The sequence below is a fragment of the Astyanax mexicanus genome, chromosome 17 (assembly GCF_023375975.1).
Source record: "Astyanax mexicanus isolate ESR-SI-001 chromosome 17, AstMex3_surface, whole genome shotgun sequence".
Taxonomy (NCBI): Eukaryota; Metazoa; Chordata; class Actinopteri; order Characiformes; family Acestrorhamphidae; genus Astyanax; species Astyanax mexicanus.
This window is the reverse complement of record NC_064424.1, coordinates 9,008,704-9,034,047: the sequence shown is the minus strand read 5'-3', so window position 1 is coordinate 9,034,047 and position 25,344 is coordinate 9,008,704. Positions and strand designations below refer to the sequence as shown.

Here is a 25,344-nt window from a genome sequence, read left to right as displayed (position 1 = left end):
AGTTAAGTTAACTCTTTAATTCAGTTCAGGGCTTTTAATTTAAAACTGTGGAGGAATCCTTTAAGGTGTTTTAAAGAGCCACTAAACCATAAACTATATTTTTTTCATTAATAGTAACTAGTAGACAAATGTATTCCTTAGAAGTAAAGAAACATGCCAGTCTTGCTTAATTTTTTTTAAACCTTTCCTAACCTTTAAAAAATGCAACACCCTCATTGGTTCAACTGTGCTATAGGCGAGGATGATGTGTTTGTGTACTTTGGTACGCAGACACATCACAATATGCAAATCAGACACCAATCAGTAATACCACCCCTCTACTGATGTCCAACAATCTGGGTCTCACTGCTATCAGAGGTGGTGGGCTGATGCTACTGCAGCTCTAAACCCATACATCACCCAGCACCCCTCCTAAACTACCCCTACCATTTTTTTTTTTTGCCTTTTTCAAATTTTAGCTGAGGATGCAGTCAACAAAAATCAGGGAATTTAGAGCCCATTTTAGGAACCTTAAAGGAATCTAAAGGCACTTTAAGAAACATTTTCCTTTAAAACGTTTTTCTTAAAGGTTCCTCGAAGCAACTTAAGGGTCCCTCACCAGCAGTGTAGCAGCAGAACTCATGTTTAAGTAGAGCTTTGCAGGGTTTTTTTTTTTCTAAACTCTTTCTTGGACAACTTTATTACAGATGTCATGACAGGAATCAAGTTTCAGACAAAGCACATCCCGGTCCACTGAGGGAATAATTCTAAACTCAGCTGTCCAGAACTGACTGTGTGAGATCTAAAGAGCACTGCTGCTCTCTGAGATTTCAGCTGTGCTGCTTTCTCTAGTCTGGGAGATGCTGCTACAGTGCCTGTAGGAATCCCTAAAGCAAACACATCTTACACAGCACTTACTGAGATGGTGGAAGTATGAGTGGAATGTTAAAATCATAATCAGATACACCCAATTATTGTCCTCTTTTTACCTGTAATTCAGTACCTGACAAAGTCACTGCCAGTATTATAAATCAGTGTACAAATAATGAAGTACATGCAAAACTCAATCAAATTAAATGTTTCAATATGCTGTTATGCTTTATAAAAAAAAACATGTATTTATTAAAACAATAGCAAATAATTACTTTACATTTTACTTAACATATTCTCACAATATACAGTACCAAAGTACTTTTTTTTTGTTTTTTTGCCCAACATTGTTAATTAATATTGAAGTCATCCAGACTATAAAGGAATAAGTTCTTGTATTTTTTTTTTTTCATTTTGTCTTTACTTAGTTGAGTAGTTCTTACCATACTATGGATTGGAACATTTCTCAAATATGGATACACATTAAGAGGCAAGAAATTCAAGTAATTAACTCTTCAGCACAGCTGTTAGCTGAACGCCTGAATTCCAGGTGACTCTACCTCATAAAGCTGACTGAGAAAATCCATATGTTTCTCTTCATAGTTTGGATGACTAGTATTAATCTACTATTTAAGTAATAAAAAAAAAACACTGAATTTAAGGGTTGTCCAAACATTTGACTGGCACTGTAAGTTTTTTTATATAAAAAAAAAGAACTAAATTTATTTAATTAATTAATTAATTAATTAATTAATACTTGTCACAGTGTGATAGAACTATAGTTTATATATATTACATTTCTCCCAAATTCCTAATAAAAATATTGTCATTTAGAGCATTTGTCTGGAGAAAATGAGAAATGGATGAGTAAACAAAAAAGATGCAGAGCTTTCAGACCTCAAATAATGCAAAGAAAACAAGCTCATATTCATAAAGTTTTTTTAAGAGTTAAAAAATCAGTATTTGGTGGAGTAACCCTGGTTTTTAATCACAGTTTTTCATGCATCTTGGCATGTTCTCCTCCTCCACCATTCTTACACGCTGCTTTTGGATAACTTTTTTTAACTCACTCCTTTTGCAAAAATTTAAGCAGTTCAGCTTGGTTTGATGGCTTGTGATCATCCATCTTCCTCTTGATTATATTCTAGAGGTTTTCAATTTGGTAATTGGTATGTGTCATTAAAGGCAAAACCAGTTAAAGGCTCTGAAAAGCCATTTAGTATTATGGGTTATACGCAGATGAGAGGGTGTGTTAAATGTTCTGTTGAGGCCAAGAAAGTTCAGTGAGCTCAGAGAGCAGACTGTGCGGAGGAGACCTGCTCTGTTAGCATATGTTTAGCTAGAGCAGCTCATGCATATGTGAGTGAGTAAACTAGCTGTGTGTGTGTGTGTGTGATCTGATGGGGTTCACACACAGGCCTGCAGCTCACTCACTGCTGCCAGGACGAGGATGAGGAGGAGGAGGATGAAGGCCTCTGAGGGACCAGATCCGTCCAGCTCTTCACACTTCTGCTGCCAATTAGCTCTCACCTGTGTGAGGGAACAGTGTGTGTGTGTGTGTCTGTCTGTCTGTCTGTCTGTCTGTCTTTCTGTTTGTTTGCTTGCAAGAACATCTGCTTGTGTGTCACCACAAAGCCTTATTATAGCCCAGCTCCTCTCACAATCTGTGCCTGTGATCTGAGCTTCTGATTTTATCTGTGGCTGGTGGTGCAGACTCCAGTACAAACACTCACACTCACACTCACACACAACCACAGTCACTTTGGAGGAGAAGTGTACTTTACTTAAAGATGCTACAGGGGTTGGACAATGAAACTGAAACACCTGTCATTTTAGTGTGGGAGGTTTCATGGCTAAATTGGAGCAGCCTGGTGACCAATCTTCATTAATTGCACATTATTGCACCAGTAAGAGCAGAGTGTGAAGGTTCAATTAGCAGGGTAAGAGCACAGTTCTGCTCAAAATATTGCAATGCACACAACATTATGGGTGACAAACCAGTTCAAAAGTTCAAAAGAGGACAAATTGTTGGTGCATGTCTTGCTGGCGCCTCTGTGACGAAGACAGCGAGTCTTTGTGATGTATCAAGAGCCACGTTATCCAGGGCAATGTCAGCTTACCACCAAGACGGACCAACCACATCCAAGAGGATTAACTGTGGACGCTGTAAGAGGAAGCTGTCTGAAAGAGATGTTCGAGTGCTGAACCGGATTGTATAAAAAAAAAAACATAAAACCACGGCTGATCAAATCACGGCAGAATTCAATGTGCACCTCAACTCTCCTGTTTCCACCAGAACTGTCCGTCACCACAATAAATTATTGTGGTCTAAAACCAGGTGTTTCAGTTTCACTGTCCAACCCCTGTATTTTCACAACTGCACCATTAAATAGCATTAGAGCTAATGAATATATCTACGCTGATGGGCGTGATGGTCTGGAAGTGAGGTGTGTTTTTTTTTTCAAATCAGTAAATTTTTGGTATGTTACTATCTTGGCAATGGAAAAACACATCTAAACTTTCCAAACTCCCACAAAAGCTTGATTAGTGGACCGCCTTTTTCTTTGATTGCAGCACACATTCAATGTGGCATTGTTTCTATAAGCTTCTGCAATGTCACAAGATTTATTTCAATCCAGTATTGCTGGATAAATTTTTCACCAAGATCTTGCAGCAGCATTGATGATGGTAGAGTCTGACTGCTGCACAAAGCAGCTCTTCTCCATCCAGCACATCCCAAAGATTCTCAATGAGGTTAAGATCTGGACTCTGTGGTGAACTCTTAATCCATGTGTGAAAATGATGACCTCATGCTCCCTGAACCCTGAACTCTTTCACAATTCCAGCCCCATGAATCCTGACATTGTCATCTTGGAATATGGCCGTGTTCATCAGGGAAGAAAAAATCCATTGATGGAATAACCTGGTCTATATTCAGTATATTCAAGTAGTCAGCTGACCTCATTCTTTCAGCACATACTGTTGCAGAACCTAAACCTGCAGACCAACTGCAGCATCAACCAACCCCACATCATTTACTGACTTAAATCCATTTTAAATTGTTCATTCATTTTGGCAAAACGTTTATTAATTTATAACCATTTGCAGTGGTTTAGTGAAGTAAATATATTTTCTATAAAGTAATTTTTTTAATATTTGGTGACAAGAGTAAGAGTAAATGCTTACGTATTGCTCTCTCTCCTTTTGTTACAGTGTGTGCATACAGATATGTGTGTGTCTGTATGGAATGCATGCATGGATGATGGCACAGAGCCGAATGAAACAGCTCTATTCTGGGGCGCACTCCCGGCCTCTCTCTGGCAGTCATCTCTAAATGTGTGAAGAACATACTGTAGTTAGCAGCTCCTGTTTGGAAAGCTCTATTTAGCCCCAGCAGAAAGCCTCTTCACTGACACTGCAGGTGTGACCGGCACCAAACAAACACACCAGCCTGCCAGAGCCGAGAATCACGTCTGCCATCAGACGAACAACACAGGCTGTGTGAGAGCTGTGCTGGTTCTGTGCTGGCTCTGTGATTTCTGCATACTGCAGGTGGAGGACTGAGCGAGTCTGATTCAGCAAAATAAGCGCTGCTTCTTCAGTCTACAAGTGTGTGTGTGTGTGTGTGAGTGTCGATTGCTCGGCCCGGTGTCAAGTGGGTTCGTTGGGATGCTGTGGCGCTGTATCGTGAAAGGCTGATTAAAAAGCTGAGGCAGGCTTTAAGATCAATGCATAAATGCGTCTGTGCTCACTGCAACATGCTCATAGCACAATTAGTGTGCAGTTTTTAACTTTGTAGTCCAGTTATTTATTAGTGTTAGGACTGTTTCTTTACCTTGCAAACCCCAAATTTATTTAACCCTTGTGTGGTGTTCGGGTCTGTGGGACCCGTTTTCATTTTTCATCAAATGATACTAAAAAAATATTTTTTCTAACTCAAACTCATTGGCATTGGCTCATTTTTTGTGAAAAACATATATCAAAACACATTTTCGATAAACACACACTGTACACCCCCCCCCCACCACACATTTATATTACATACAGAATATTTGGCCAAGGGCTAATAAACTTTGCTTCATTTGTAAATTTGAAACTAAACAAATTTTCTACTCATATCTTGAGTTAAATTAATTTTCTTTTACATTTTATTAAAAAACTAATAAAAAAAAGAGTAGCACTTTTTGAAAGAAATGTAACATAAGAAAGGTAAAGGGCAAATATTAACCATGTAAGCTGTTTATATTGCTTGCAATTTAGGTGAAGCAAGCATGTGTAAAGCATTTTAAGGTAAAATTGCTTAATTTTGCTGAATTAAATACAAGTAACAAAGTAAACGAGTAACAAAAATATGAACACCACACAAGGGTTAAACTTGAAATGAAATTAAATGAAAACTATAAATGGCTTAAAAAGAGTCTTTATTATGTAAAAAAAAAAACTATAAAAAAATATTACCAACCATTGCTTGACTATTTTGAGTTAATTGAACATTTGGCATCACTTTATATACTGAATATCTTCGATATTTGAGTTGAATCATAGTAAACTTTTTGAGTTTGAGTTCTGTTTTTACTTCTGTCAGGCCACAGTGCTCTCCTTCCACACTCTCGAACTCCATTTCCCAAAAACCCACTGGCGATGACGTCACCGTCAGCCGCTCACCTTCACCCAATCGCGTTACGCTCCCCCGTTCAGAGTCACCTGGTGTTCTAGGAAGTTCCGGTTCAAAATAATTTACATCCTGTATGTAAGGTTTCAGTTTGCGTTTATACTTTGCGAGGTTTTTCTCGACTTTTGTTGCATACTGAGCTTTTTTTCCTGCATTATCCTGTCTGCCTTTTGTTAGGACTTATTTTTCTGTATTACGGTTTTTGCCTTTTGTCTTTGCCCTTATCGATTACCGATTTGTTGTATCATTGAACTGTCTTTCTGGTTACGCATCTTGGACTGTTTACCCTACTATGACTTCTGTTTTCGGTGAGAGTGTACATATTTCATCCTGTTATCTGGCTGTTAATTCCTGTTTTCCATTCTGTAAATAAACCTGTCATTACCTTTTACTCGGCAAGTGTCACTCCTGTCTGCCTGGCTTTACACTGTCAGTGTGTAGTCATTCTCCCCAGGCAACCTTTTATACATAGCAGTAGTATGTGCTGTAAAAGCAAGCATCATTTTCTAAGTCGCTTTTTCATTAGAGTTTATTCAGCAACAATGCTGCCATATCCTTTATTTTGTGTTTAATTCTGAATTGCAATTAAAAAAACATTGAATATTTAATATATCTAATTCTCTATGTGTATTTCAAATCAGTATTTTGAATACCAGGGCTAAGAAATTGAAGGATTAAAGGACAGACTTCTGTAGGTATGCTTTTTAAAACTCCTTCTATTAACTACTAAAAATGGCATGCTTTACCAGAAAAAATCATCAGCCAACAGTACTACATAAGCTTCATAAATATAAAATGTAATATTAAAAAAAAAAAATTGTGTTGCACAAATGTTTAAGATGCATAACTGTAATTGTAACTGAAGTTCAATTCAGTTCATGACTACATGGAAAAGACAAAGTAAAAAATTACTGTATTTTTCGTAATATAAGACACAATTAAAATCCTTTAATTTAAAAAAAAAAATGACAGTGCATGTCTATGCATGAATTCTACCAGTCAGGTATTAAGGAGCAGTAAAGAAACTCTACCGAAGAACAGCGTTATAAGGGGGAGCTTTCTGTAAAGTTTCTCCAGCACTAAGGCTGGGTGCAGCAGCATTAGCATTAGCCGCTAACTGCAGCGTTAGCTCTTTTGCAGTTCAGAGGTGAGTATATTGGGCTCTAGACTGCGTGTTTGCCATGTTAAAACAAGCTACGTGGGAAGAACCGCTAGCTGATAGCGCCCTGGGTTACCGGAACACTCAGGGTTTCTCAGTCTAGCACTATAGGGCAGCATTTACATCCAGCTTTTTATTTTTTTTACCACAGTTTTGACACCCTTGCTCACATCAATGTAGGCATCCTTACTAGTGTCGCTTAATGCGCTTTATAATCCAGTGCACCTTATGTATGAAAATAGATCAGAAAATAGACGTTCATTGATAGTGCGCCTTATAATCCAGTGTGCCTTATAATCCAGTGCGCCTTATAATCCAGTGCACTTTATGTATGAAAATAGATCAGAAAATAGACGTTCATTGATAGTGCGCCTTATAATCCAGTGCGCCTTATAATCCAGTGCGCCTTATGTATGAAAATAGATCAGAAAATAGACATTCATTGATAGTGCGCCTTATAATCCAGTGCGCTTTATAATCCAGTGTGCTTTATAATCCAGTGCGCCTTATAATCCCGTGCGCCTTATGTATGAAAATAAATCAGAAAATAGACATTCATTGATAGTGCGCCTTATAATCCAGTGTGCCTTATGTATGAAAAAAGATCAGAAAATAGACATTCATTGATAGTGCACCTTATAATCCAGTGCGCCTTATAATCCAGTGTGCCTTATAATCCAGTGCGCCTTATGTATGAAAATAGATCAGAAAATAGACATTCATTGATAGTGCGCCTTATAATCCAGTGCGCCTTATAATCCAGTGCGCCTTATAATCCAGTGCGCCTTATAATCCAGTGCGCCTTATAGTCCAGTGCGCCTTATAATCCAGTGTGCCTTATAATCCAGTGTGCCTTATAATCGGTAATAATTAAAATACGGTAAGCTTTGTGTGTAAGGTCAGTATCACAGGTCAGTGCTGGGAGAGTATGCTCTGTGTTTAGTATGCTGTGTGAGTCTGTGTGTGTGGAGTGAAGCAGAGAGCAGATGGAGTTCTCTAAGCGGACAGATGTCTGGATGCCTTTTGGCCTTGCGGCCGCTGCTTCCTCCAGGTCCTAAGGAGGCGCCACTCTCTCCACAGACACCCAAAGATCCAGGATTTAATAAAGGGGTAAAAAATATATAGCTGTGGATTTCACACTGCACATCTCTCTCACCCCAGTGTCTGTTTAACAAACATGACCACCTTTCTTTCTTACTCAATAAATAATAACTTGGCCTTGGCAGCAGCTTTTTATTTCATAGAGAGTCAGACAGACAGACAGACAGACAGACAGACAGATAGGCAGACCAGCAGACAACAGACAGTCAGACAGATTGTATTATATTAAGATCTTATAAGTTTCTACAGTCAATACCAGTGATGGTATAGTTACTTTGAAAAAGTAATCCGATTACTGATTACTGATTACTCCTTTAAAAAGTAACTTAGTTACTTTATGGATTACTTGATTTTAAAAGTAACTAAGTTACTGTACAAGTTACTTTATTAGTTACTTTCAGCAGCTGCAGACACCACCTCCCGCCGCCTTAACATAAACATTATGATCAGTTTTGCCAATACTCCCTTTATTGGAAAATGCATTTTTAACAGCAACAATTTATCTCTATTAAGTTGAACTATTTCCTGAAAAAATAAGTTTTTTTTTTTATAAAAATAAAAAAAATTAACTTAACATAAATATTTTTTTTTTATAAAAAATAAAATTTGGTCTTTCTTGATTTTACTAAACATAAATACTTGTTTTTATAAAAAATATATAAAATAAAGAAAGTCTTTCTTGACCTGACATATTTAACACTGTAAAACTGAACATTGAACCTGTTGTTCTCTGCAGGGCAGCAAGGAGTGGTTTTATAAAACAGAACCGTGTATATGGTCTAGACCAGGGATCATATATTTGCAGACTGGGGTCCGGGTCCGGACCCAGACGTTGTCCAATACGGACCCATACCGGACCCAACTACTGAGAAGGATTTAATTCTGACAGTGTTCATTTAAAGCACCGGAACTTTTCTTGTGTTTACGGTATGTGCGCTCTGCGCCACAGTGAACTTCCAATCACGTGTGGTGTAAAATCTTTAAATGCTCTCCTCTGCCAATCAAATTTGTGGCAGACCGCTGCCCTGGCTAGTGAATTGGGACGCGGCCGCAAAAAAAACGCCTTTATAAAGAGATAGGGAGCCAGAGAACTGGCGGAAAACGAAAACGGGCGGAAACTAAAGACACGCCGAGCGCGAGAGAGAGAGACAGGGGAGAAAGCGAGACGCGTGTGATTGGGGAAGAGCGGAGGGGGAATGGGTAAGGGAGCGGTGTGTGTGTGTGTGTGTGGAGGAGATGAGGTGGAGAGAGAGAGAGAGAGAGTAACGCACAGTGACTTAAAAAAGTAACTTTAATCTGATTACTGGATTGGAAATAGTAACGCGTTAGATTACTCGTTACTGAAAAAAAGGGTCAGATTAGTGATGACAGTTACTGACATCACTGGTTAATACACAGCAAAGTCAGCAGTGTTAAATCAACACTCTTAATGTTAAATTGCCCCCTTAACACACAGGACTCAGACACGCCTAGATGCAAATAAGATACCTTATTAAAGGATGTATCAAAATGTTCAAATCAATACCAGTAAACAGTAACAACAGAGAACAAGCATACCATAAACAAGATTCAGTCCAGAGATCATACACATTAGTGTGATATATGTGTTGATTGCGAGGCCTCAGTGTTGTAGGCTGTAAGAGCAAGTTACCTTCATTCTGTGCTCCTACTTGTCACAGTAAGTTTTCTTGGAGCTACAGTATTTATTCTTGTGTCGCTGTAGTATTACGCTGTCTTGGCAGTTCTTCAAAAATATGCTAAATATGTTGAGAATACCTATGTGTATATTTTAAATATAATAAACTTAATTTCTTAACCCCACAATACTTGAAAAAAAGAGTTATTTAAAGTTAATTAATTTAATTAAATTGTTATGTATTGCTATTGTTGTGTGAAGTTAAATAAACTTAACTGATTCAAGTTATCTTCTAGCTTTGACTCAGTTAAGTTGAATAAACTTAAAACTGTATACATTTACAACTCAACTGAGTCAAAGCATAATGATGACTGAGTTAAGTTGAGCCAATAATTATTTGTTTTCAGTGTAGTGGTATGAACAGGTGTGATCAATATTCTGGTGATTAACTTCCTAACAGTGCCTTGTGCACTGATGTGATTGTGTGAGGGTGTGATGTCAGTGTGTGGTGCATTCTGGGTATCGTAGTCAGAGGCTAAAGATTGCAGGTAGAGCTGAGTGTGGGAGAGACAGGAGCCCCTTTGGCACCAGGTGTGAAAAGCATATTATGTCATACATTTCTATTTAATTATTAACCTGTAATTACTATAAAAAAATTGTAAATAATTAAGAATGCAAGCATGGATCCATATTATAGTTATTATTAATGCTTTCGGAGGAGGCACAGTGGCTTAGTGGTTAGCCCGTTCACCTCCCAGCACTGTGGTCTTTGGTTCAAGTCCCTATCTGGGTGGAGTTTTTATGTTCTCCCCGTGTCTGTGTGGGTTTCCTCTAAGGACTCCGGTTTCCTCCCACAGTCCAAAAACATGAAGTTTAGGTAAATGGGATACTCTAAATTGCCTAGAAAAATTGATACTCTAAAATTAAACTGGGGTGTATGAGTACAGTGTGTGGTATGTGTATAAGTTTGTGTATGTAAATGTATGTATGACTGTGCTCAGGTATTAATTGGTACTTTGTCCTGGGTAGATGCTGTAGTGCTGGACAGTTGTTTCCGGTTGAGAGTAGGCTGTGCGCTATTGGCTGCCGCTTTCCACCAGTGTGTGGATAAGTGCTGAGTATGAATGGTTGTGTGTAAAATGTGTAAATTGTGAAGCGTCCTTGGGTTCCTAGAAAGGCGCTATATAAGTGTAACTTCATTCATTCATCTTATATTATACAGTTACACAATTTGAACACCTGTAACACAATTTGGTCAGAAACTGTTTTAATAGATTCCAGAGGGAAATTCTGGAGGCAATGTCTAGAAAAAAATGTCTAGAAAAGACTTTCTGCCAGATTTTAGTTTGGCATTGCTGCGAGAAATAGATTGGCTTGATCATTTAGCATCAAAAGCATTAGTGAGGTCAGGATGTTGGATGATCCTCCATAAAATAATTTCAGAGGACACTGTACACTCTAATGCTCCACAGCTCAATGCTGGGGGGTTTAAACCCCTCTAGCCGATGCCTGACATTAAGAATGGTGCCAGTAGGTTTATGTTTATCTGCTCCAGTCCAGAGAATCCTATTTTACTGGTGATAAGTATTTACGAGGACTAGATAAGGGATGTGTATACTCATTTGCACCACTTTATATTACAAATGCACCTATTTTTAAATAGCTGAATGCATTCATTAGAAAGGATGTCCACACAAATTTGGACAGAAAGTATATTTTAGCTGCTATAATCCAGGTCTGAGGTACATTCCCAGGCTTCAGCAGGCCTGTCTATGGTCTGTCTCCTGAGTGTTCACACTGTACTGGTGGACCCGGAGCAGGACTCCACACTCAAGAGTCTCCAGAGTGCTTTCCCACCACTATAAATATTTCATGCACCTAAAACATCCCCACTGTGCTCCACACTTAAGCTTCTCGCCTCGCTCTCTCAGCCTTCACACAAATGTGGCCAAATGCTTTATTAAGGATGTGAAAGGCTTTCAGTACAGCATGCACTGTCAGTGAGAATCTATGACAGAACACTTTTTAAAGTGTATATCCATTATCGCCTGAGGGCCATGCACTAAACCAGCTGCGTTATAACCAACAGTTGCCACATTACCACATACCAACACATCTTCCTCTATAAGTCGTCTTCAGGAAGATGAATCGTGAATCCTAACACTTTCCTTTAGACAGTGCGGTTCTCCAGACACCTACTGTCCCCCAGCTAGCCAATACTTATAGTAGCGACTAGTGCAAAGTCTATGTCCGTATTTTGGAGTGTACACATACAATTCTTGTCCACCACACATACAGAGTTTAAGATCACAACCCTTAAGTAGGATGATATAGTTTGATGGAGCTTGAGTCTGAAAAGCAGAAAAGCAGACCATAGCCAAAAAAACTAAAAATTTACTAAAATTCAGTTTCTATCCAAACTAAGCCATAGCCCCATTAATGTCCATAGCCCCTTAAACGTCTGTCCATCAAGTAGCCATGTAAAATTCTGTGCAATCAAGAAACAGACAGAGAAAAAGAGAGAAAAGAAAAAGACAGAGACAGAGAGAGAAAAAGACAGAGACAAAGAGAGAGAAACAACAGAGACAGATGGACAAACAGATGGAGAGAAACAGACAGAGAGACAGTGAGAGAAACAGACAGAGAGACAGTGAGAGAAACAGACAGATGGAGAGAAACAGACAGAGAGACAGTGAGAGAAACAGATAGATGGAGAGAAACAGACAGAGAGACAGTGAGAGAAACAGACAGAGAGGCTGAGAGAGAAACAAACAGAGGGAGAGAAGCAGACAGAGAGACAGTGAGAGAAACAGACAGAGAGATAGTGAGAGAAACAGACAGATGGAGAGAAACAGACAGAGAGACAGTGAGAGAAACAGACAGAGAGATAATGAGAGAAACAGACAGATGGAGAGAAACAGACAGAGAGACAGTGAGAGAAACAGACAGAGAGATAATGAGAGAAACAGACAGATGGAGAGAAACAGACAGAGAGACAGTGAGAGAAACAGACAGAGAGATAATGAGAGAAACAGACAGATGGAGAGAAACAGACAGAGAGACAGTGAGAGAAACAGACAGAGAGAGAGACATCGAGAGAAACAGAGAGAGAGAAACAGACAGACAGAAACAGAGAGAGAGGCAGTAACATACAGCCAAAAACAGAGAGAGAGAGAGAGAGAGAGAGACAGAAACAGAGACAGAGAGAGAAACAGAGAGAGAGGAACAGACAGACAGAAACAGAGAGAGAGAGAGCTGTGTATTCGTGTGTGTGTGGTTTGTGTGTGTGTAGTACAGGTATGAAGTAACAGCACAGGCTGTCTCCTGGGTCTGCTGACGGTTATGGCTGTGCAGTAACTCACTCGTGTACAGGCTGTTGTCTGTGTGAAGTGTTGTGGTGTATGTGGCGTGTTACAGTGGGAGTGAATAGTTGGTAGCAGGCGTTTGAAGCTCTGTGAGGAGTATCGATGTCCTAAAGACTTTCCTCTGTGTTTTTTCAGCTCCTCCCACCTTCACGGACACACCGCCACAGTACGTGGAGGCTAAGGAAGGGGGCAGCATCACTCTGAGCTGCACGGCCTTCGGGAACCCCAAGCCCTCGGTCAGCTGGTTACGGGAGGGAGAGCCCTTACAGGACAGCGCCAAGTATAAGGTGAGTCCGGCTTTTTTCATTTATTCACCTTTATTCACCTTTAAGAGGGAAATCGGTGCGATTTATTTATTTTTTGTGCTGCAATGCAACAGTGTTCTGTTGATGGACTACTTCTTTGGCTATGATTTAACCCCTTATATTCTGAGGCTTTTATTATACCATAAGAATCCTTGTTATGCCATGAGCAAAGGACTGTCAATTTGTGTGGAGATTTATGTAATTCATTATCCAGAACAAGATGAAAAATCGTACTTTTGCTTGTTATTAGGCACTATGCTACAAACTATTAATAAATTCATGAGTTTTTTTTGTGTACAAACATTATCAATGATTTAGGGTGTTTTCACACTGTAGTTTCTATGGTTTCTATGGTCTGAATCACATTTATATTTTACAGTTTTCATGCATCTTGGCATGTTTTCCTCCACCAGTCTTAGACACTGCTTTTGGATAACTTTATGCCTTTACTCCTGGTGCAAAAATTCAAGCAGTTCAGCTTGGTTTAAAGGCTTGTGTTCATCCATCTTCCTCTTGATTATAGCCGAGATTTTTAATTTGGTAAAATCAAAGAAATGTATCATTTTTAGTGGTCTCTTATTTTTTTCCCAATATACTTTTACAAAAGTAAAATGCCTGAAAAAATCTAATTGTGTCACATTAGGAGAAAAAAAATCTGATTTAAATCACTTTAGTCATGTAATGTGTTTTTTTTTTCTGTGCAAATGCAGAAATTTAATTTATTACAGTCCGAAAACAGTGTTTGTGAAAACAGATTCTATGAAAAAAAACTTTTTACTCAACCTATTATTATACACTAAATACCAGAATATGCTGTAAAAACAATTACAACAATTATATTTGTAAAATGTTGCCACAACTTAGTCTGCCTTTAACTGACTTTAACTGTAGATAACTTGATGATCTCCAAAAAGGCAACTTTACAGGAAAGTCAATCACATTCAGGTCAAAGCAGAGACTGTAAAAAAAGATGGACGCCGTGTCTCTGTTCCCATTCATTCAATGAAAATGAAGCCAAAATCTTCCTCCATGTTGGCGATCCTGACACCCGACTCTGCGCAGTAGAGACCAGAGGAGGGAGAAAGACTGTGGAGAGACAGCCTACTCATTTGAATAACCCCGCCCCTGAGGGCTGCCTCGAGGTCACAGGCTGCAGAGCGGAGCGGAGCGGAGCTGACGGTCTGTTATCGGTCCCGCCCATAACCAGCCCTTTTACAATAACCACACCTTTTTTAAATAGAGCTGAATAACGTTTTCTGAATAAAAACGAGTTCTGTGGAGATATAACAAATTGACAATATAAGCAGAGGTTAAACTAGCTGTCGCATTTAAATAATGGAGGTAGAATTACAGTATATTAGAAAAAAACGTGATTGAAAGTTGTCTGTTTTGCCATTGAAACCTATGGGGATGGGTGGGGTTACACAGCTTTCTTTTTTGTGACGCCATACAAATGTAAGTGTAATAAAGTCTTACTATCCTAATCCAGTCATGAAACTAACTTTATAACATCACAAAAAATGAGATTATCACACATATAGACTGTAACAGTGTGCTGTACGTGCACAGGCTGGTAATTTGTCATGATTGTGTTTAACTGTGATTTAGATCTGCTCAGTAACATGCGCTGGATCTCATTACAGCAGCGTACGAGTCTGTCTGTGAGTCTGTGTTTAGCCTACAAGCATTCATGCCACATTTTAGCCAATTTGTTTTTCTATGACTGAGCTTTAATTTGATGTGGAAATTAGTGATGATCATCATCCAGAGCCGAAGGGAGGTCTGAAGCTCGCGTCATGGTAAACTGTCACATTCACTTTATTGAGAAATGCTTATATTGGCAGGGAGGGATATGAGTGGAGGGAGTATAGTGTGGCTGGGAATGACAGGCGGATGCTGTCTGTTTGTTTTTCTTTCACGCACATGAACATATACTCTTTATCACCGTCCTCATCCTCACACATCATTCCCCTGTCAGATAGAGAACGCTACACAATTGTACTGTTGACTCGGGGAGAAGAGAACGCAGCACTTGTCTGTGTTTTCAATAGTGTTCATCCACTCTCCTTACTCTCCTACACAAATGTGTGTGTGTGTGTGTGTGTGTGTGTGTGTGTGGCTCTATTGACAATGCGAGAGCTTGTATTGCTTGTTCTCTACCTAAGAGGAATGTCAGCATACAGCATTTGAGCAATTTATAATCTCTTTCTTGCTCTTGCACCCTTTTCACTTATTATATACAGAACATGCTTTATACATGCATTTCTGGACAAGCTGAGAGATAATTGCTGGTCCTTCCAAGCTAAAAACATACAAAAAATACAGCTCTGGAAAAATAAAAATAAGAGAGCACTTAAAATTGATGAGTTTTTTTTTATTTCACCAAATTGAAAACCTCTGGAATACAGTATAATGAAGAGGAAGATGGATGATCACAAGCCATCAAACCAAACTGAACTGCTTGAATTTATGCACCAGGAGTAAAGCAGCATAAAGTTCATCTAAAAGCAGTGTGTAAGACTGGTGGAGGAGAATATGCCAAGATGCATGAGAACTGTGATTAAAAACCAGGATTATTCCACCAAATATTGATTTCTGAACTCTTAAAACTTTATGAATATGAACTTGTTTTCTTTGCATCATTTTTTGAGGTCGGAAAGCTCTGCATCTTTTTTGTTATTTTAGCCATTTCTCCATTTCAAGTTACAATATTTGTATTTGGAATAATTTGCGGGAATTTGTTCATAGTTTATGGAATAAAGCAACAATGTACCTTTATATATATGTATATAGATCTCAAATATTTTATATATATATTGTCGCAATGTGAAAAAAGTTCATTTCAGGTAATTTTGAAGAGTTTCTATTGGTCTGTTCATCAAGAAATTTTGGCACAGTGTAAGGGACAGTTTGTGTGTAGTAAACTAAAAATCGTAAAAAAGTGACCATATATGTTTATGCAAATATATTGTATGTACCAACAATATATTAGATAATATAGCACAGTGTAACCAGGCCTCTCTGCTTCCAAAAATAAAGCTGCTGCTTCATTGCAGAGATGCCAGATAAAAACTACTTTTGTAGAACTTTTTAAACTGATCTTCAGGGACAGAACACAGTTCACATTTCAGTTCCATCCCTGTGCTTTGTGAGAGGGTTGCAGTCTGTACCAGATGGGCGTCCCTTTGAGAAACATTTTAATGCACCACTTACACACCAAACATTATGATAATGCTGTGATAATACTAACACTGCAGTTAAGGCTGCTAAGAAGCCAAAGCACACTGTATAATCTTTCTCTCTCTCTCTCTTTCTCTCTCTCTCTCTGCTAGAAAGTATAGTCTCTGCTTAATTCAGGTTTTTCCCAAAAAAATCACCCTGCAATCACCCTGCAATCAAATCCTCAAGTCTTATTTGAACATTAGAGACACTTCAGTTACTGCTCTTTTTTAATACCACAGGTTTCTGGTAAAAACAAAAAACAAAAAAACAATGAATGTGGTCCACTTTTGGCCAGAAGGAACATGATCCAGCACATTTTAGTATATTCTCTGCTTTAACACACCCATTGCAACTCTGAAAGGGCTTAAAGCAGCACTAGGTAGGATTTTCTTGATTCTTGTTCTTTTTAAAGAAGTAAAATTACAGCTTGAAACTCACTGCAGTGCTGCATTGAGGTGTAATAGGAGGAATAGCGGTCCTTTTGTGTCTGTGCCGGAGCTCCTCTGAGCTCAAAACAGACTCTGTAAGTTTTTCGAGGCGGCCGCGACCAACGCTCGAGAGAACTGCGACCTGCTTTCTGACCTTTAGTTCTAACAGTTCTACAAGGTCTACTGGATCATTCTCTACAAACTAACATACAGACACTCTGGCAGAAGCTGGAAAGAGATCGAATATGTCTGTGAAAGCCAGAAAACGAGAAAGAGAAACTAATCCACCTGAAACATTTATTACACTCTGCAACTGTAGGGGGAGCCCGCGAGCACAAAATCTCAATCCTACCTAGTGGAGCTTTAAGCAATAAATGCATTGGGTCTAGGACCAAAATTAAAAACCATGGATTGAAGTGTAGTTGTTTCATAAAATAATTTTTTAAACTGCATTACCTGGGGAATAAAAAGTCTCCACCTGGATTTAAGTAAGTAAATGATGTGGGGTTGGTTGATGCTGCAGTTGGTCTGCAGGTTTAGGTTCAGCAACAGTATGTGCTGAAAGAATGAGGTCAGCTGACTACCTGAATATACTGAATATAGACCAGGTTATTCCATCAATGGATTTTTTACTTCCCTGATGAACACGGCCATATTCCAAGATGACAATGCCAGGATTCATGGAGCTGGAATTGTGAAAGAGTGATTCAGGGAGCATGAGGTCATCATTTTCACACATGAATTGAGAGAGTTCACCACAGAGTCCAGACCTTTACCTCATTGAGAATCTTTGGGATGTGGGTTGAAATAAATCTTGTGAAGTTTCAGAAGCTTATTGAAACAATGCCACAGTGAATGTGTGCTGCAATCAAAGCTAAAGGCGGTCCAATGAAATATGTGACTTAGAATGTGACTTTTTTTTTTGCACAAATGCTGTTTTGAATCTACAATTACATCACATTTGAAAAATTTCTCACTCCTCATATCTGTCATTAGAGGAAATAACAATAAATGTAATTTTTAAGTTTATTTTTCTAGAGCTATACACATTCAAACTGAATAATTCAGGAACTTTCATTAATACGAGGGTCCCATTTCACCCTTTCTGAGATAGAAGGCTTTCTAACAAGAGCTTCAGGATCCATGACCTCCTCTCAGTGCCGGTCAAGCAGGAGATGAAGCGTGAAGCTGCCAGAAAAGCTAATCTCACAGCTATAAAGGACAGGCATTGAAGACCCCCTCCTGCTTCTTAAACATTCACCACTGATCCGTCCTCCGCTTTCACCGCTCTCCGGACCCTCGGCTAATTGCTATGCTCATTTGTGGCGCGGGTCAGAAATCCGTCCCCTGCTCCTGCTCAGTTTCTGCCACCGGGTGATTATGTGAAGTCACCGCAACCCAAACAATAGTCATTGATTCCAGTGTGGGATATCTGGAGTGGAGTGATAAGCTCTTTATTTTTGCTCAGATGAGCCTGGAGGGATGTACAACAGATTTTTTTTTTTTTTCCGCAGAATGCTGACCCTGAAATTAGATGCTAAATGTAGGTTATGTTTCTGCAGAGAGGTTGTAAACGGCTGCTGTTTTCAGTTGGTGAGAAAAAAGTGGTGGATATTAATAGTTAATAAAATTATTATTAAAGGTTTCCTTCCCCTAAATCCATTTTTGTTGTACAGTATTGTGCAAAAGTTTTAGGCACCTGTAGGACATTTCATTAAAGAAAAAGCTTCTTATCTGTGAAGTAAGTGTTTATTAGCTTAGAAAAAAACACTAGCATTACAAAAAAATATAAACAGCAATTTTACAAAAAGCAGAGTTTTTACAGCCCTGTTTTTCTTAAAACATCTCCTAATCTCTCCTAATAGAGTTATACTAGAGTTTAATAGAGTTAATGGAGTCCTAATAGAGTTTAATAGAGCTATTTTAAGTTCTCATTATATCAACACCTGGTTTGGTATATTGGTAAACTGAACATACGTATATACATGCTGGCTGAGGAGCATCCAGGAGAAATCTGATTTGGAACTACACTTTGTTCTTCAGTTTGGCTTACAGGATATAACATTACTAGTTACAACTGAGAATTCCTTTTTACGTTTTACTGTATTTATGTTTATTTGCATCTGTTCAAATCATATGTGGTGCTTTTTTCAGACATAAATGTGGTGCTTTTTTCTGACATGAATGGATTAGTGTAATTTGCATTGGTGCCTAAAACTTTTGCACAGTACTGTAAATGCATGCTGCACATGAAACTCTTTCTCAGCCTCCATTGTCTGCAGTAGCTGGTAAAAAAAAAATTAAGAAAAACCGAACGAGTCGATCAGGAAATGCACCGTGTCTACGTCAACTTGTGAGTTCATGGCCTCGTCCAACTTGGCTTGTGACCACCCACAGGCAAAGTTGCAGCCAGGCAGCGAGGCCGTCTCCTCAGATAGTAGCTAACAGCACTAGAAACAGTATAGCAGGTCGTTCCTGTGTTATTTGTGCAAATAACACATCAGTGTTATATTCTTTACCCAGTAATTTAGAGCTAAGGAACACATGTTTATAATTTGTCTATGGAACACCACCAGCAAAGTAGAATTGAGATAGTTAGGTGTGTTCATAACAGTTGTGTTTAAACTAGTTAAAAGTAAAAATCCACCCCGTGATTTTGTTCCAACTGCCTGGGCATCTAAGCCAACAAAACCTCAGGGTGGATTTTTACTTTCTGGACCTGGACTACCCACCTCTGTGTGTGTCTATGACATTGCAAAGACTGTTATTTGTGTAAACATGTCTTTATTTTAAAGATTATTTAATTTCTATCTATTGTCCATCTGACTGTTTTGGCAGTGCTGTTAGATAATCAGAGGCGATATGTTTGCATGTATGAATATTCATGGGAAAAAGCCGAATTTCAAAAAAGGCAGTTTGGTGATAGACAGCTCTGGCTTTCAGATGAAACACTTTCATTAGGGTTAAAGCATTGTTGTGAGAAGAAAGTTAAACTGTATTTCTAGAGATTCTACAGTCTTATCACTCCACAATGTAGTCTGCTCAGCAGAGCCAAGCTTTTACTGGCTATCCCACACACACACTTACTTTATACCACACACACACACACTGTAATAGAAAGTATTACTTGCCTCAGTGGCAGTGGCTTCATACTGAGAGAAAATCCTAATGCTGGGTACACTTTTTGAAGTTGAAGCATTATGATCAACTTTTAATGCTCAGGCAACATTATAGTGAACGTGTCGTTTGAAGATTATGTATTTTTTGTAATTAAAATATGAATATACAGGGTATTTATGCAGATATTAAATTGGAGAGAATAACATCAATTTCAATTGTTGGCATTGTGTAAAATAATAATCCACTTGATAACTGACATTGTAATACTGACACTCATTATTGTCCTGTTTTCAGGACAGTAATGAACATTGTTACATGGTTAAATAATGTCTCAACAAATTATTAATTGAGACTACTAGTGAATCTCAGAAAATTAGAATATCATTGAAAAGTTACTTTATTTCAGTAATTTAGTTCAAAATGTGAAACTCATATATTATACAGATGTATTACACACACATTTATCTATTTTAATCTTTTTTACAGCCAATGAAAACCCAAAACACAGTGGATCAACACCAGCAGATGACATGGATCACCAAACTATTACTGATCATCAGTAAATTTTACATTTTATTTGTAAATCAAGTGAGTCCAAACTGCTTGAGGTCTAGTGTGACGTTTCCCCAATCAGTGATGGTTTGGAGAGACATGTCATCTGCTGGTGTTGATCCACTGTGTTTTATTATCAAGTCTAAAGTCAGTGCAGTTTTGTTTTCCCACAAAATCTTACAGCACTTTATGCTTCCCTCTGCTACTGACAACTTTTATGGAGTTGCAGATTTCATTTTCCAGCAGCACTTGGCACACTGCCAAAAACACCAATTGGTCTTATATAATATTAAACTTTTCTGAGAAAATAGATCACTCTGTGTGTGATACATCTATATAATATATGAGTTTAACATTTTGAACTGAATTACTGAAATAAAGTATAATAATAAACTTTTCAATGATATTCTAATTTTTGGAGATACACTAGTAGTTAATTAAGCAATAGAACACGAGAGGGAGTGTGTTATCGCGAAATAAAATTACGGCCGTGATGTTATTTCGCGATAACACACGACCTCGAGCGTTCTATTGCTTTTATACAACAGTTTATTTTTTACAAAATGAATAAAGAGAATAAATCAAAGAACTTTAAGAAATTCAGTTTGAAAATGCTTTAATATGGACTGTGCCTTCCGCCAAAAAGTAGTTCCACCACAACTTAACTACAAAACAGTGTATGGTTCAGGCAGACTAACACCACGAAAGTTAGCTTGAAAGCAAACTGTGAAGATAGTAATTTTAGGAGGGTGAAATAACGCTAATACTCTCCTCTCCTGCTCTGTGGAGTTGTCTTCAGGTGAACGCTGCACATTTTTTTCTGTTTGTTTTGCTGGGTGGTGTTGGTTAGCTTGCCGGTGGCTGGACTGTGGGTAGGTGACCGGAGTCAAGCTATCCGCGCTTCGAAAATTCCCAGTCAGCGTAGCTTAGCTTTAGCTCAGCATTAACTTAGTTTAGCCTAGCCTGGCTGGTTGAGTTATCGTTCTGGCTGTCAGACGGCATTAGCCGAGCCATTTTCCTTCCCTTTTTTCCACGAGTCAGCGCTGCGGGCAAGTGTGCCGCGGCTGAGCACTAGCCTGTGCTACGCTAACGCTGCTGTTGGTGCCGGTGGAGGTGATGATTCAAAACTGTTCTGTGTATATACGCCGTTACTCGGCAACGCGTCAGCGGAGTGATACAGGTTTAGTGTGAGAAGGCCATGATGTTATCATGAAATATCATCACGGCTAGAACACTTCTCAACCAATCAGATTGTCGGAACTAACTGTTGTATAATACGGTATTTAACATTGCTAGTTTCAATGCTTAAGAATGAATTGAAACAGTTAAACGTGTTATTAATGATTAATAATGGATAATAAATAAATGGATGTGATGGATTCCCCACTCCTGCTGTAGGAAAACAAGAAACACTGCCTTAAATCTTCCCTCAAGGTTATATGCATAAGGAAGCCCAGGATTTGGATCAGAAAGTGCTTAGTCTTAGCACATCACTCAAAGCTGTGCATAAGCAATGTGGAAGTAGTCAGCTGAGCAGACTCTTGCAGAATAATAAATGATGTAATTAATACAGGAAAAAATATCCTGTGTACTAATTAGTAGTACTAAGTGTCTGGATTGATACTGATAAGATTTTAACCACATGCATTATTTACATATGGCAATCAAATGCCCTCCAGTTAGTTTGACTAAAATTCAATTGCTGACGTGTTAAAGGTCGATGTAGCCATAAAAATTACAGTTTTCACTATGGTCAAAAGTTTTAGAACACTCCCAGTTTATTTTTGCCATTTACGCTCTTCAGGTTTAGGGAAATAACCTGAAATGATGCAATCAAAAAAAGTAAAAAAAAAAAACTTAACTGGTCCAAATTTACCAGTAAACTGTCTGGGCTTTTAAGAAGAAACAAACTAAAAAAAATGTATATTGCAAATAAAAAACTGAAAAATGTAGATTGTACAACAAATCAACAAATAAAAAAGAAAACTATATATATTGTATTAAAAAGGAAAAGAAAGAGGAATGTTTAGGAAACAATTGATTAAACTGGAAATTTCCAAAGTCTTTGTCTGTAGTAAAGCAGTGCTGGAACAGACTGTGTTGTTGCACTCTCTACTGTAGCATTTACACACTTAAACACAGCACATTCACACTTTCATAATAACTAGAAAAAGATACAGATAAAACACACAAAACTCTGCAACTATTAAAAGTAGAAGTCTTTTCTTTAGAGAAATTACAGATGAAGCCAGTGAGCGAAGAGTCCGACATCTTTAAAAGACTCTTGGAAACTGGAGAAAGCTGCTAGAGGAAGACATCTGGCTGACCCACATGGCAACAGCTTTAGCCTTTAGCCCAGCTTATCATGATTGGATTAAATTTTAGTTTTAGCAGTGAAGAGAAGAATTCTGACAGGTGAAGAAGTGCAGTAATAAAGTCGTTGCTGGGATGAGAAAATAACAAAGCAGCTACTAAAGCAGCACTTTCACTTGTTCTGGAATCGTAAGCAATATTATCGCCAACATTTTTGAATATCTGGAACGATATTATACCCTGAAACATCGTGCCATATCACCCACCCCTAATTATCACATCAGGGTACTACTTTTTTCTGTTTTTAGCAAAATATCATATATCATACCAATATCATAGTTTTGTCATATGGCCAAGAGTATCGTTATCGTGAAAATACAATGAAATATTGTGATATTATTTCAGGGCTATATCGCCTATCCCTAACTGGAGGTTTTCTGGGGTGGAATGCGTCTTGGAATGTGTTTACACTGCTGTGAAACATCACAAATCACCTCCTGGAGTGGTTTGTTTGTGTGATCAGATTGAAATCTGCATTTTTGTGTGATCTGCTTGGATCTAGAGACAACTCAAAAAGTCAATTTCTTCTTTGATTGCTTGTACTTATAAAAAAGTATTGTATTCAAATACCATTACAGTAGTCAAGTCAAGTCAAGTAGTTTTATTGTCAATACTGCATATGTACAGGACATACAGAGAATTGAAATTACGTTACTCTCCTTCCCAATTTTACAGCAAGTACAGATAATAGATATAATAAAAGAGAGAATGGGAGACACTATGGGTACAATACAGCAGGGACACAAATAGACGTACATGAGACAGAAACAAGGTGCAGTAGTGTGGGGGAGAAATAGATATATAAATATAAGTAAAAAAAGAAATAGATATATAATATAAAAGAGTGGGAGACACTATATGTACAATACAACAAGACACAATAAACATACGTAAGACAAAGACAATAGTGCAATATTGATGGTGATTGAGATGGAATGACAGTATAAATAGTATATAACAGTAGTGCAAATATGCTATATAGCTTAAGGCTGGTAAAATGAATGAGTGCATAAAGTACTTAGAGTTCACAGTTTTTGGGGAATTAAAGTGTGTATTGACAGTGCAAGGAGTGCAGGTATTGGGTGTGTAGTGCAAGTCCGTTTGGAAAGGGCCCAGTACTTTGTGTATTGTACACACACACCTTCGATTCAATTGTTATGATTATCCGCCTGCTGCAGATCCAGTTAGCTGTGCTAATAAAGCAGAAATCACATGGAATTGAGCTGAGTCAGTTGTGAAGTGTGAGCACAGGCGTGCGGAGTGAGTGACAGGTGCTAAAAGAGTCGCAGAAAGGAATTCCCATAAAGACACAGAGTGTTCCAGCACTGCAACGGCTGCTCATGAGCTCTGCAGTGAAGTGTGCAGGCAGCTGTCAGAGGGACTGTGTCTGTGTGAGGATGGAGAGAGAAAGAGAGAGAGAGAGAGAAAGAGAGAGAGAGAGAAAGAGAGGGGGAAAGTGAGTGACTGCAGGCTGGAAGCTGCACGTGTTACGGTTTCTGAAGATGGATGTCGAGGTTGGCGAACGACAGCTCAATTACGCATTTACCATCCACACTCTCCCTTCCTGCGCCGCAGAGAACATTGCAATCGATTTCACAAGTGATCTATTTTTAAATAGATCTTACCCCCATCGCCCCGGCCTGGCACGAGCCGCAGTGCTTTGATTGCACTTTCTGAAGTTATCTGCTTTAGATCACTTAATTACAAACAACACTCATCGGAGTCGGTGTCCGTGGTTGATGCAGATGCATTGTTCCTGTCGTCAGGATGCAGCTGGTGCCCTATTGGCGAATTTCTGCATTCTGATTATGATGTTTAGCTAGTCATCACTCCCATACAACCATGACATTTTATCTGTCTGGATTGACTAAATTATTTGCAAATGACTAATTCCATATTTGAGCTATCAAAATCAGCTGATATAGCAATACTCTTTCGATAGATCCTTTCATTTTTTTGTTGCTTAGTTTAAATCGCCTCTTTAGGTTGGACCGAATTTTGGTCCTTTGGTTCAGACTGTGGACTGAGGCATCTTTCATAATTGCTTTTTTGGTTTGAGACAAAGGGAAGAGCCAGAAGATCCCAACCATACAAGGTCCATAGATGTCCATAAGACATTGACCTAATAGTAAAGGTTTTCACACCTGAAATTCTAGACTAAGGATCAAAGTGGTTTGCAGCTCCTTTCAGACCTGCTTTTTTGGTTTGAACCAAACAGAAGTGCCCAAAGATCCCAACCATACAAGGTCCGTAGGTGTGATAATACCCTAATGGTATTGGTTTTCACACCTAAAATTCTGGACGAATATGTTTGTTTCATTGTATACATTGAATCTGGTTAGTTTTGGATTGACACTGCAGTTTAGCTGACTAAGCGGACTAAAGATGAAATGCGTCACACAGCAGAATGAGCGTAACAGATTTGCCTCAGATTGTAATCTACAGTTACAGTAGATATAGGAATCAACAGTGTAAGTGTTGATTCATTCATACAGCTGTGTGATGCACCTACACGCCAAGGGGAGTCTTATTTTGGCACAACACCGGTCCTTTTTTCCTCTG

The 25,344-nt window shown here is 38.5% G+C and overlaps 1 protein-coding gene across 5 annotated transcripts in view; it reads left to right on the top strand.

Moving 5' to 3' along the window:
* The window catches only part of igsf9bb (immunoglobulin superfamily, member 9Bb), a 204,558-nt gene that overhangs the window by 97,181 nt on the left and 82,033 nt on the right, over nucleotides 1-25,344 (top strand). For all 5 annotated transcript variants that reach the window (XM_022676039.2, XM_049466493.1, XM_049466492.1 and 2 more), the window contains exon 4: nucleotides 12,918-13,069. In XM_022676039.2, coding sequence (XP_022531760.2) covers nucleotides 12,918-13,069 — 152 coding nt within the window. The remainder of the gene's footprint in view (nucleotides 1-12,917; nucleotides 13,070-25,344) is intronic.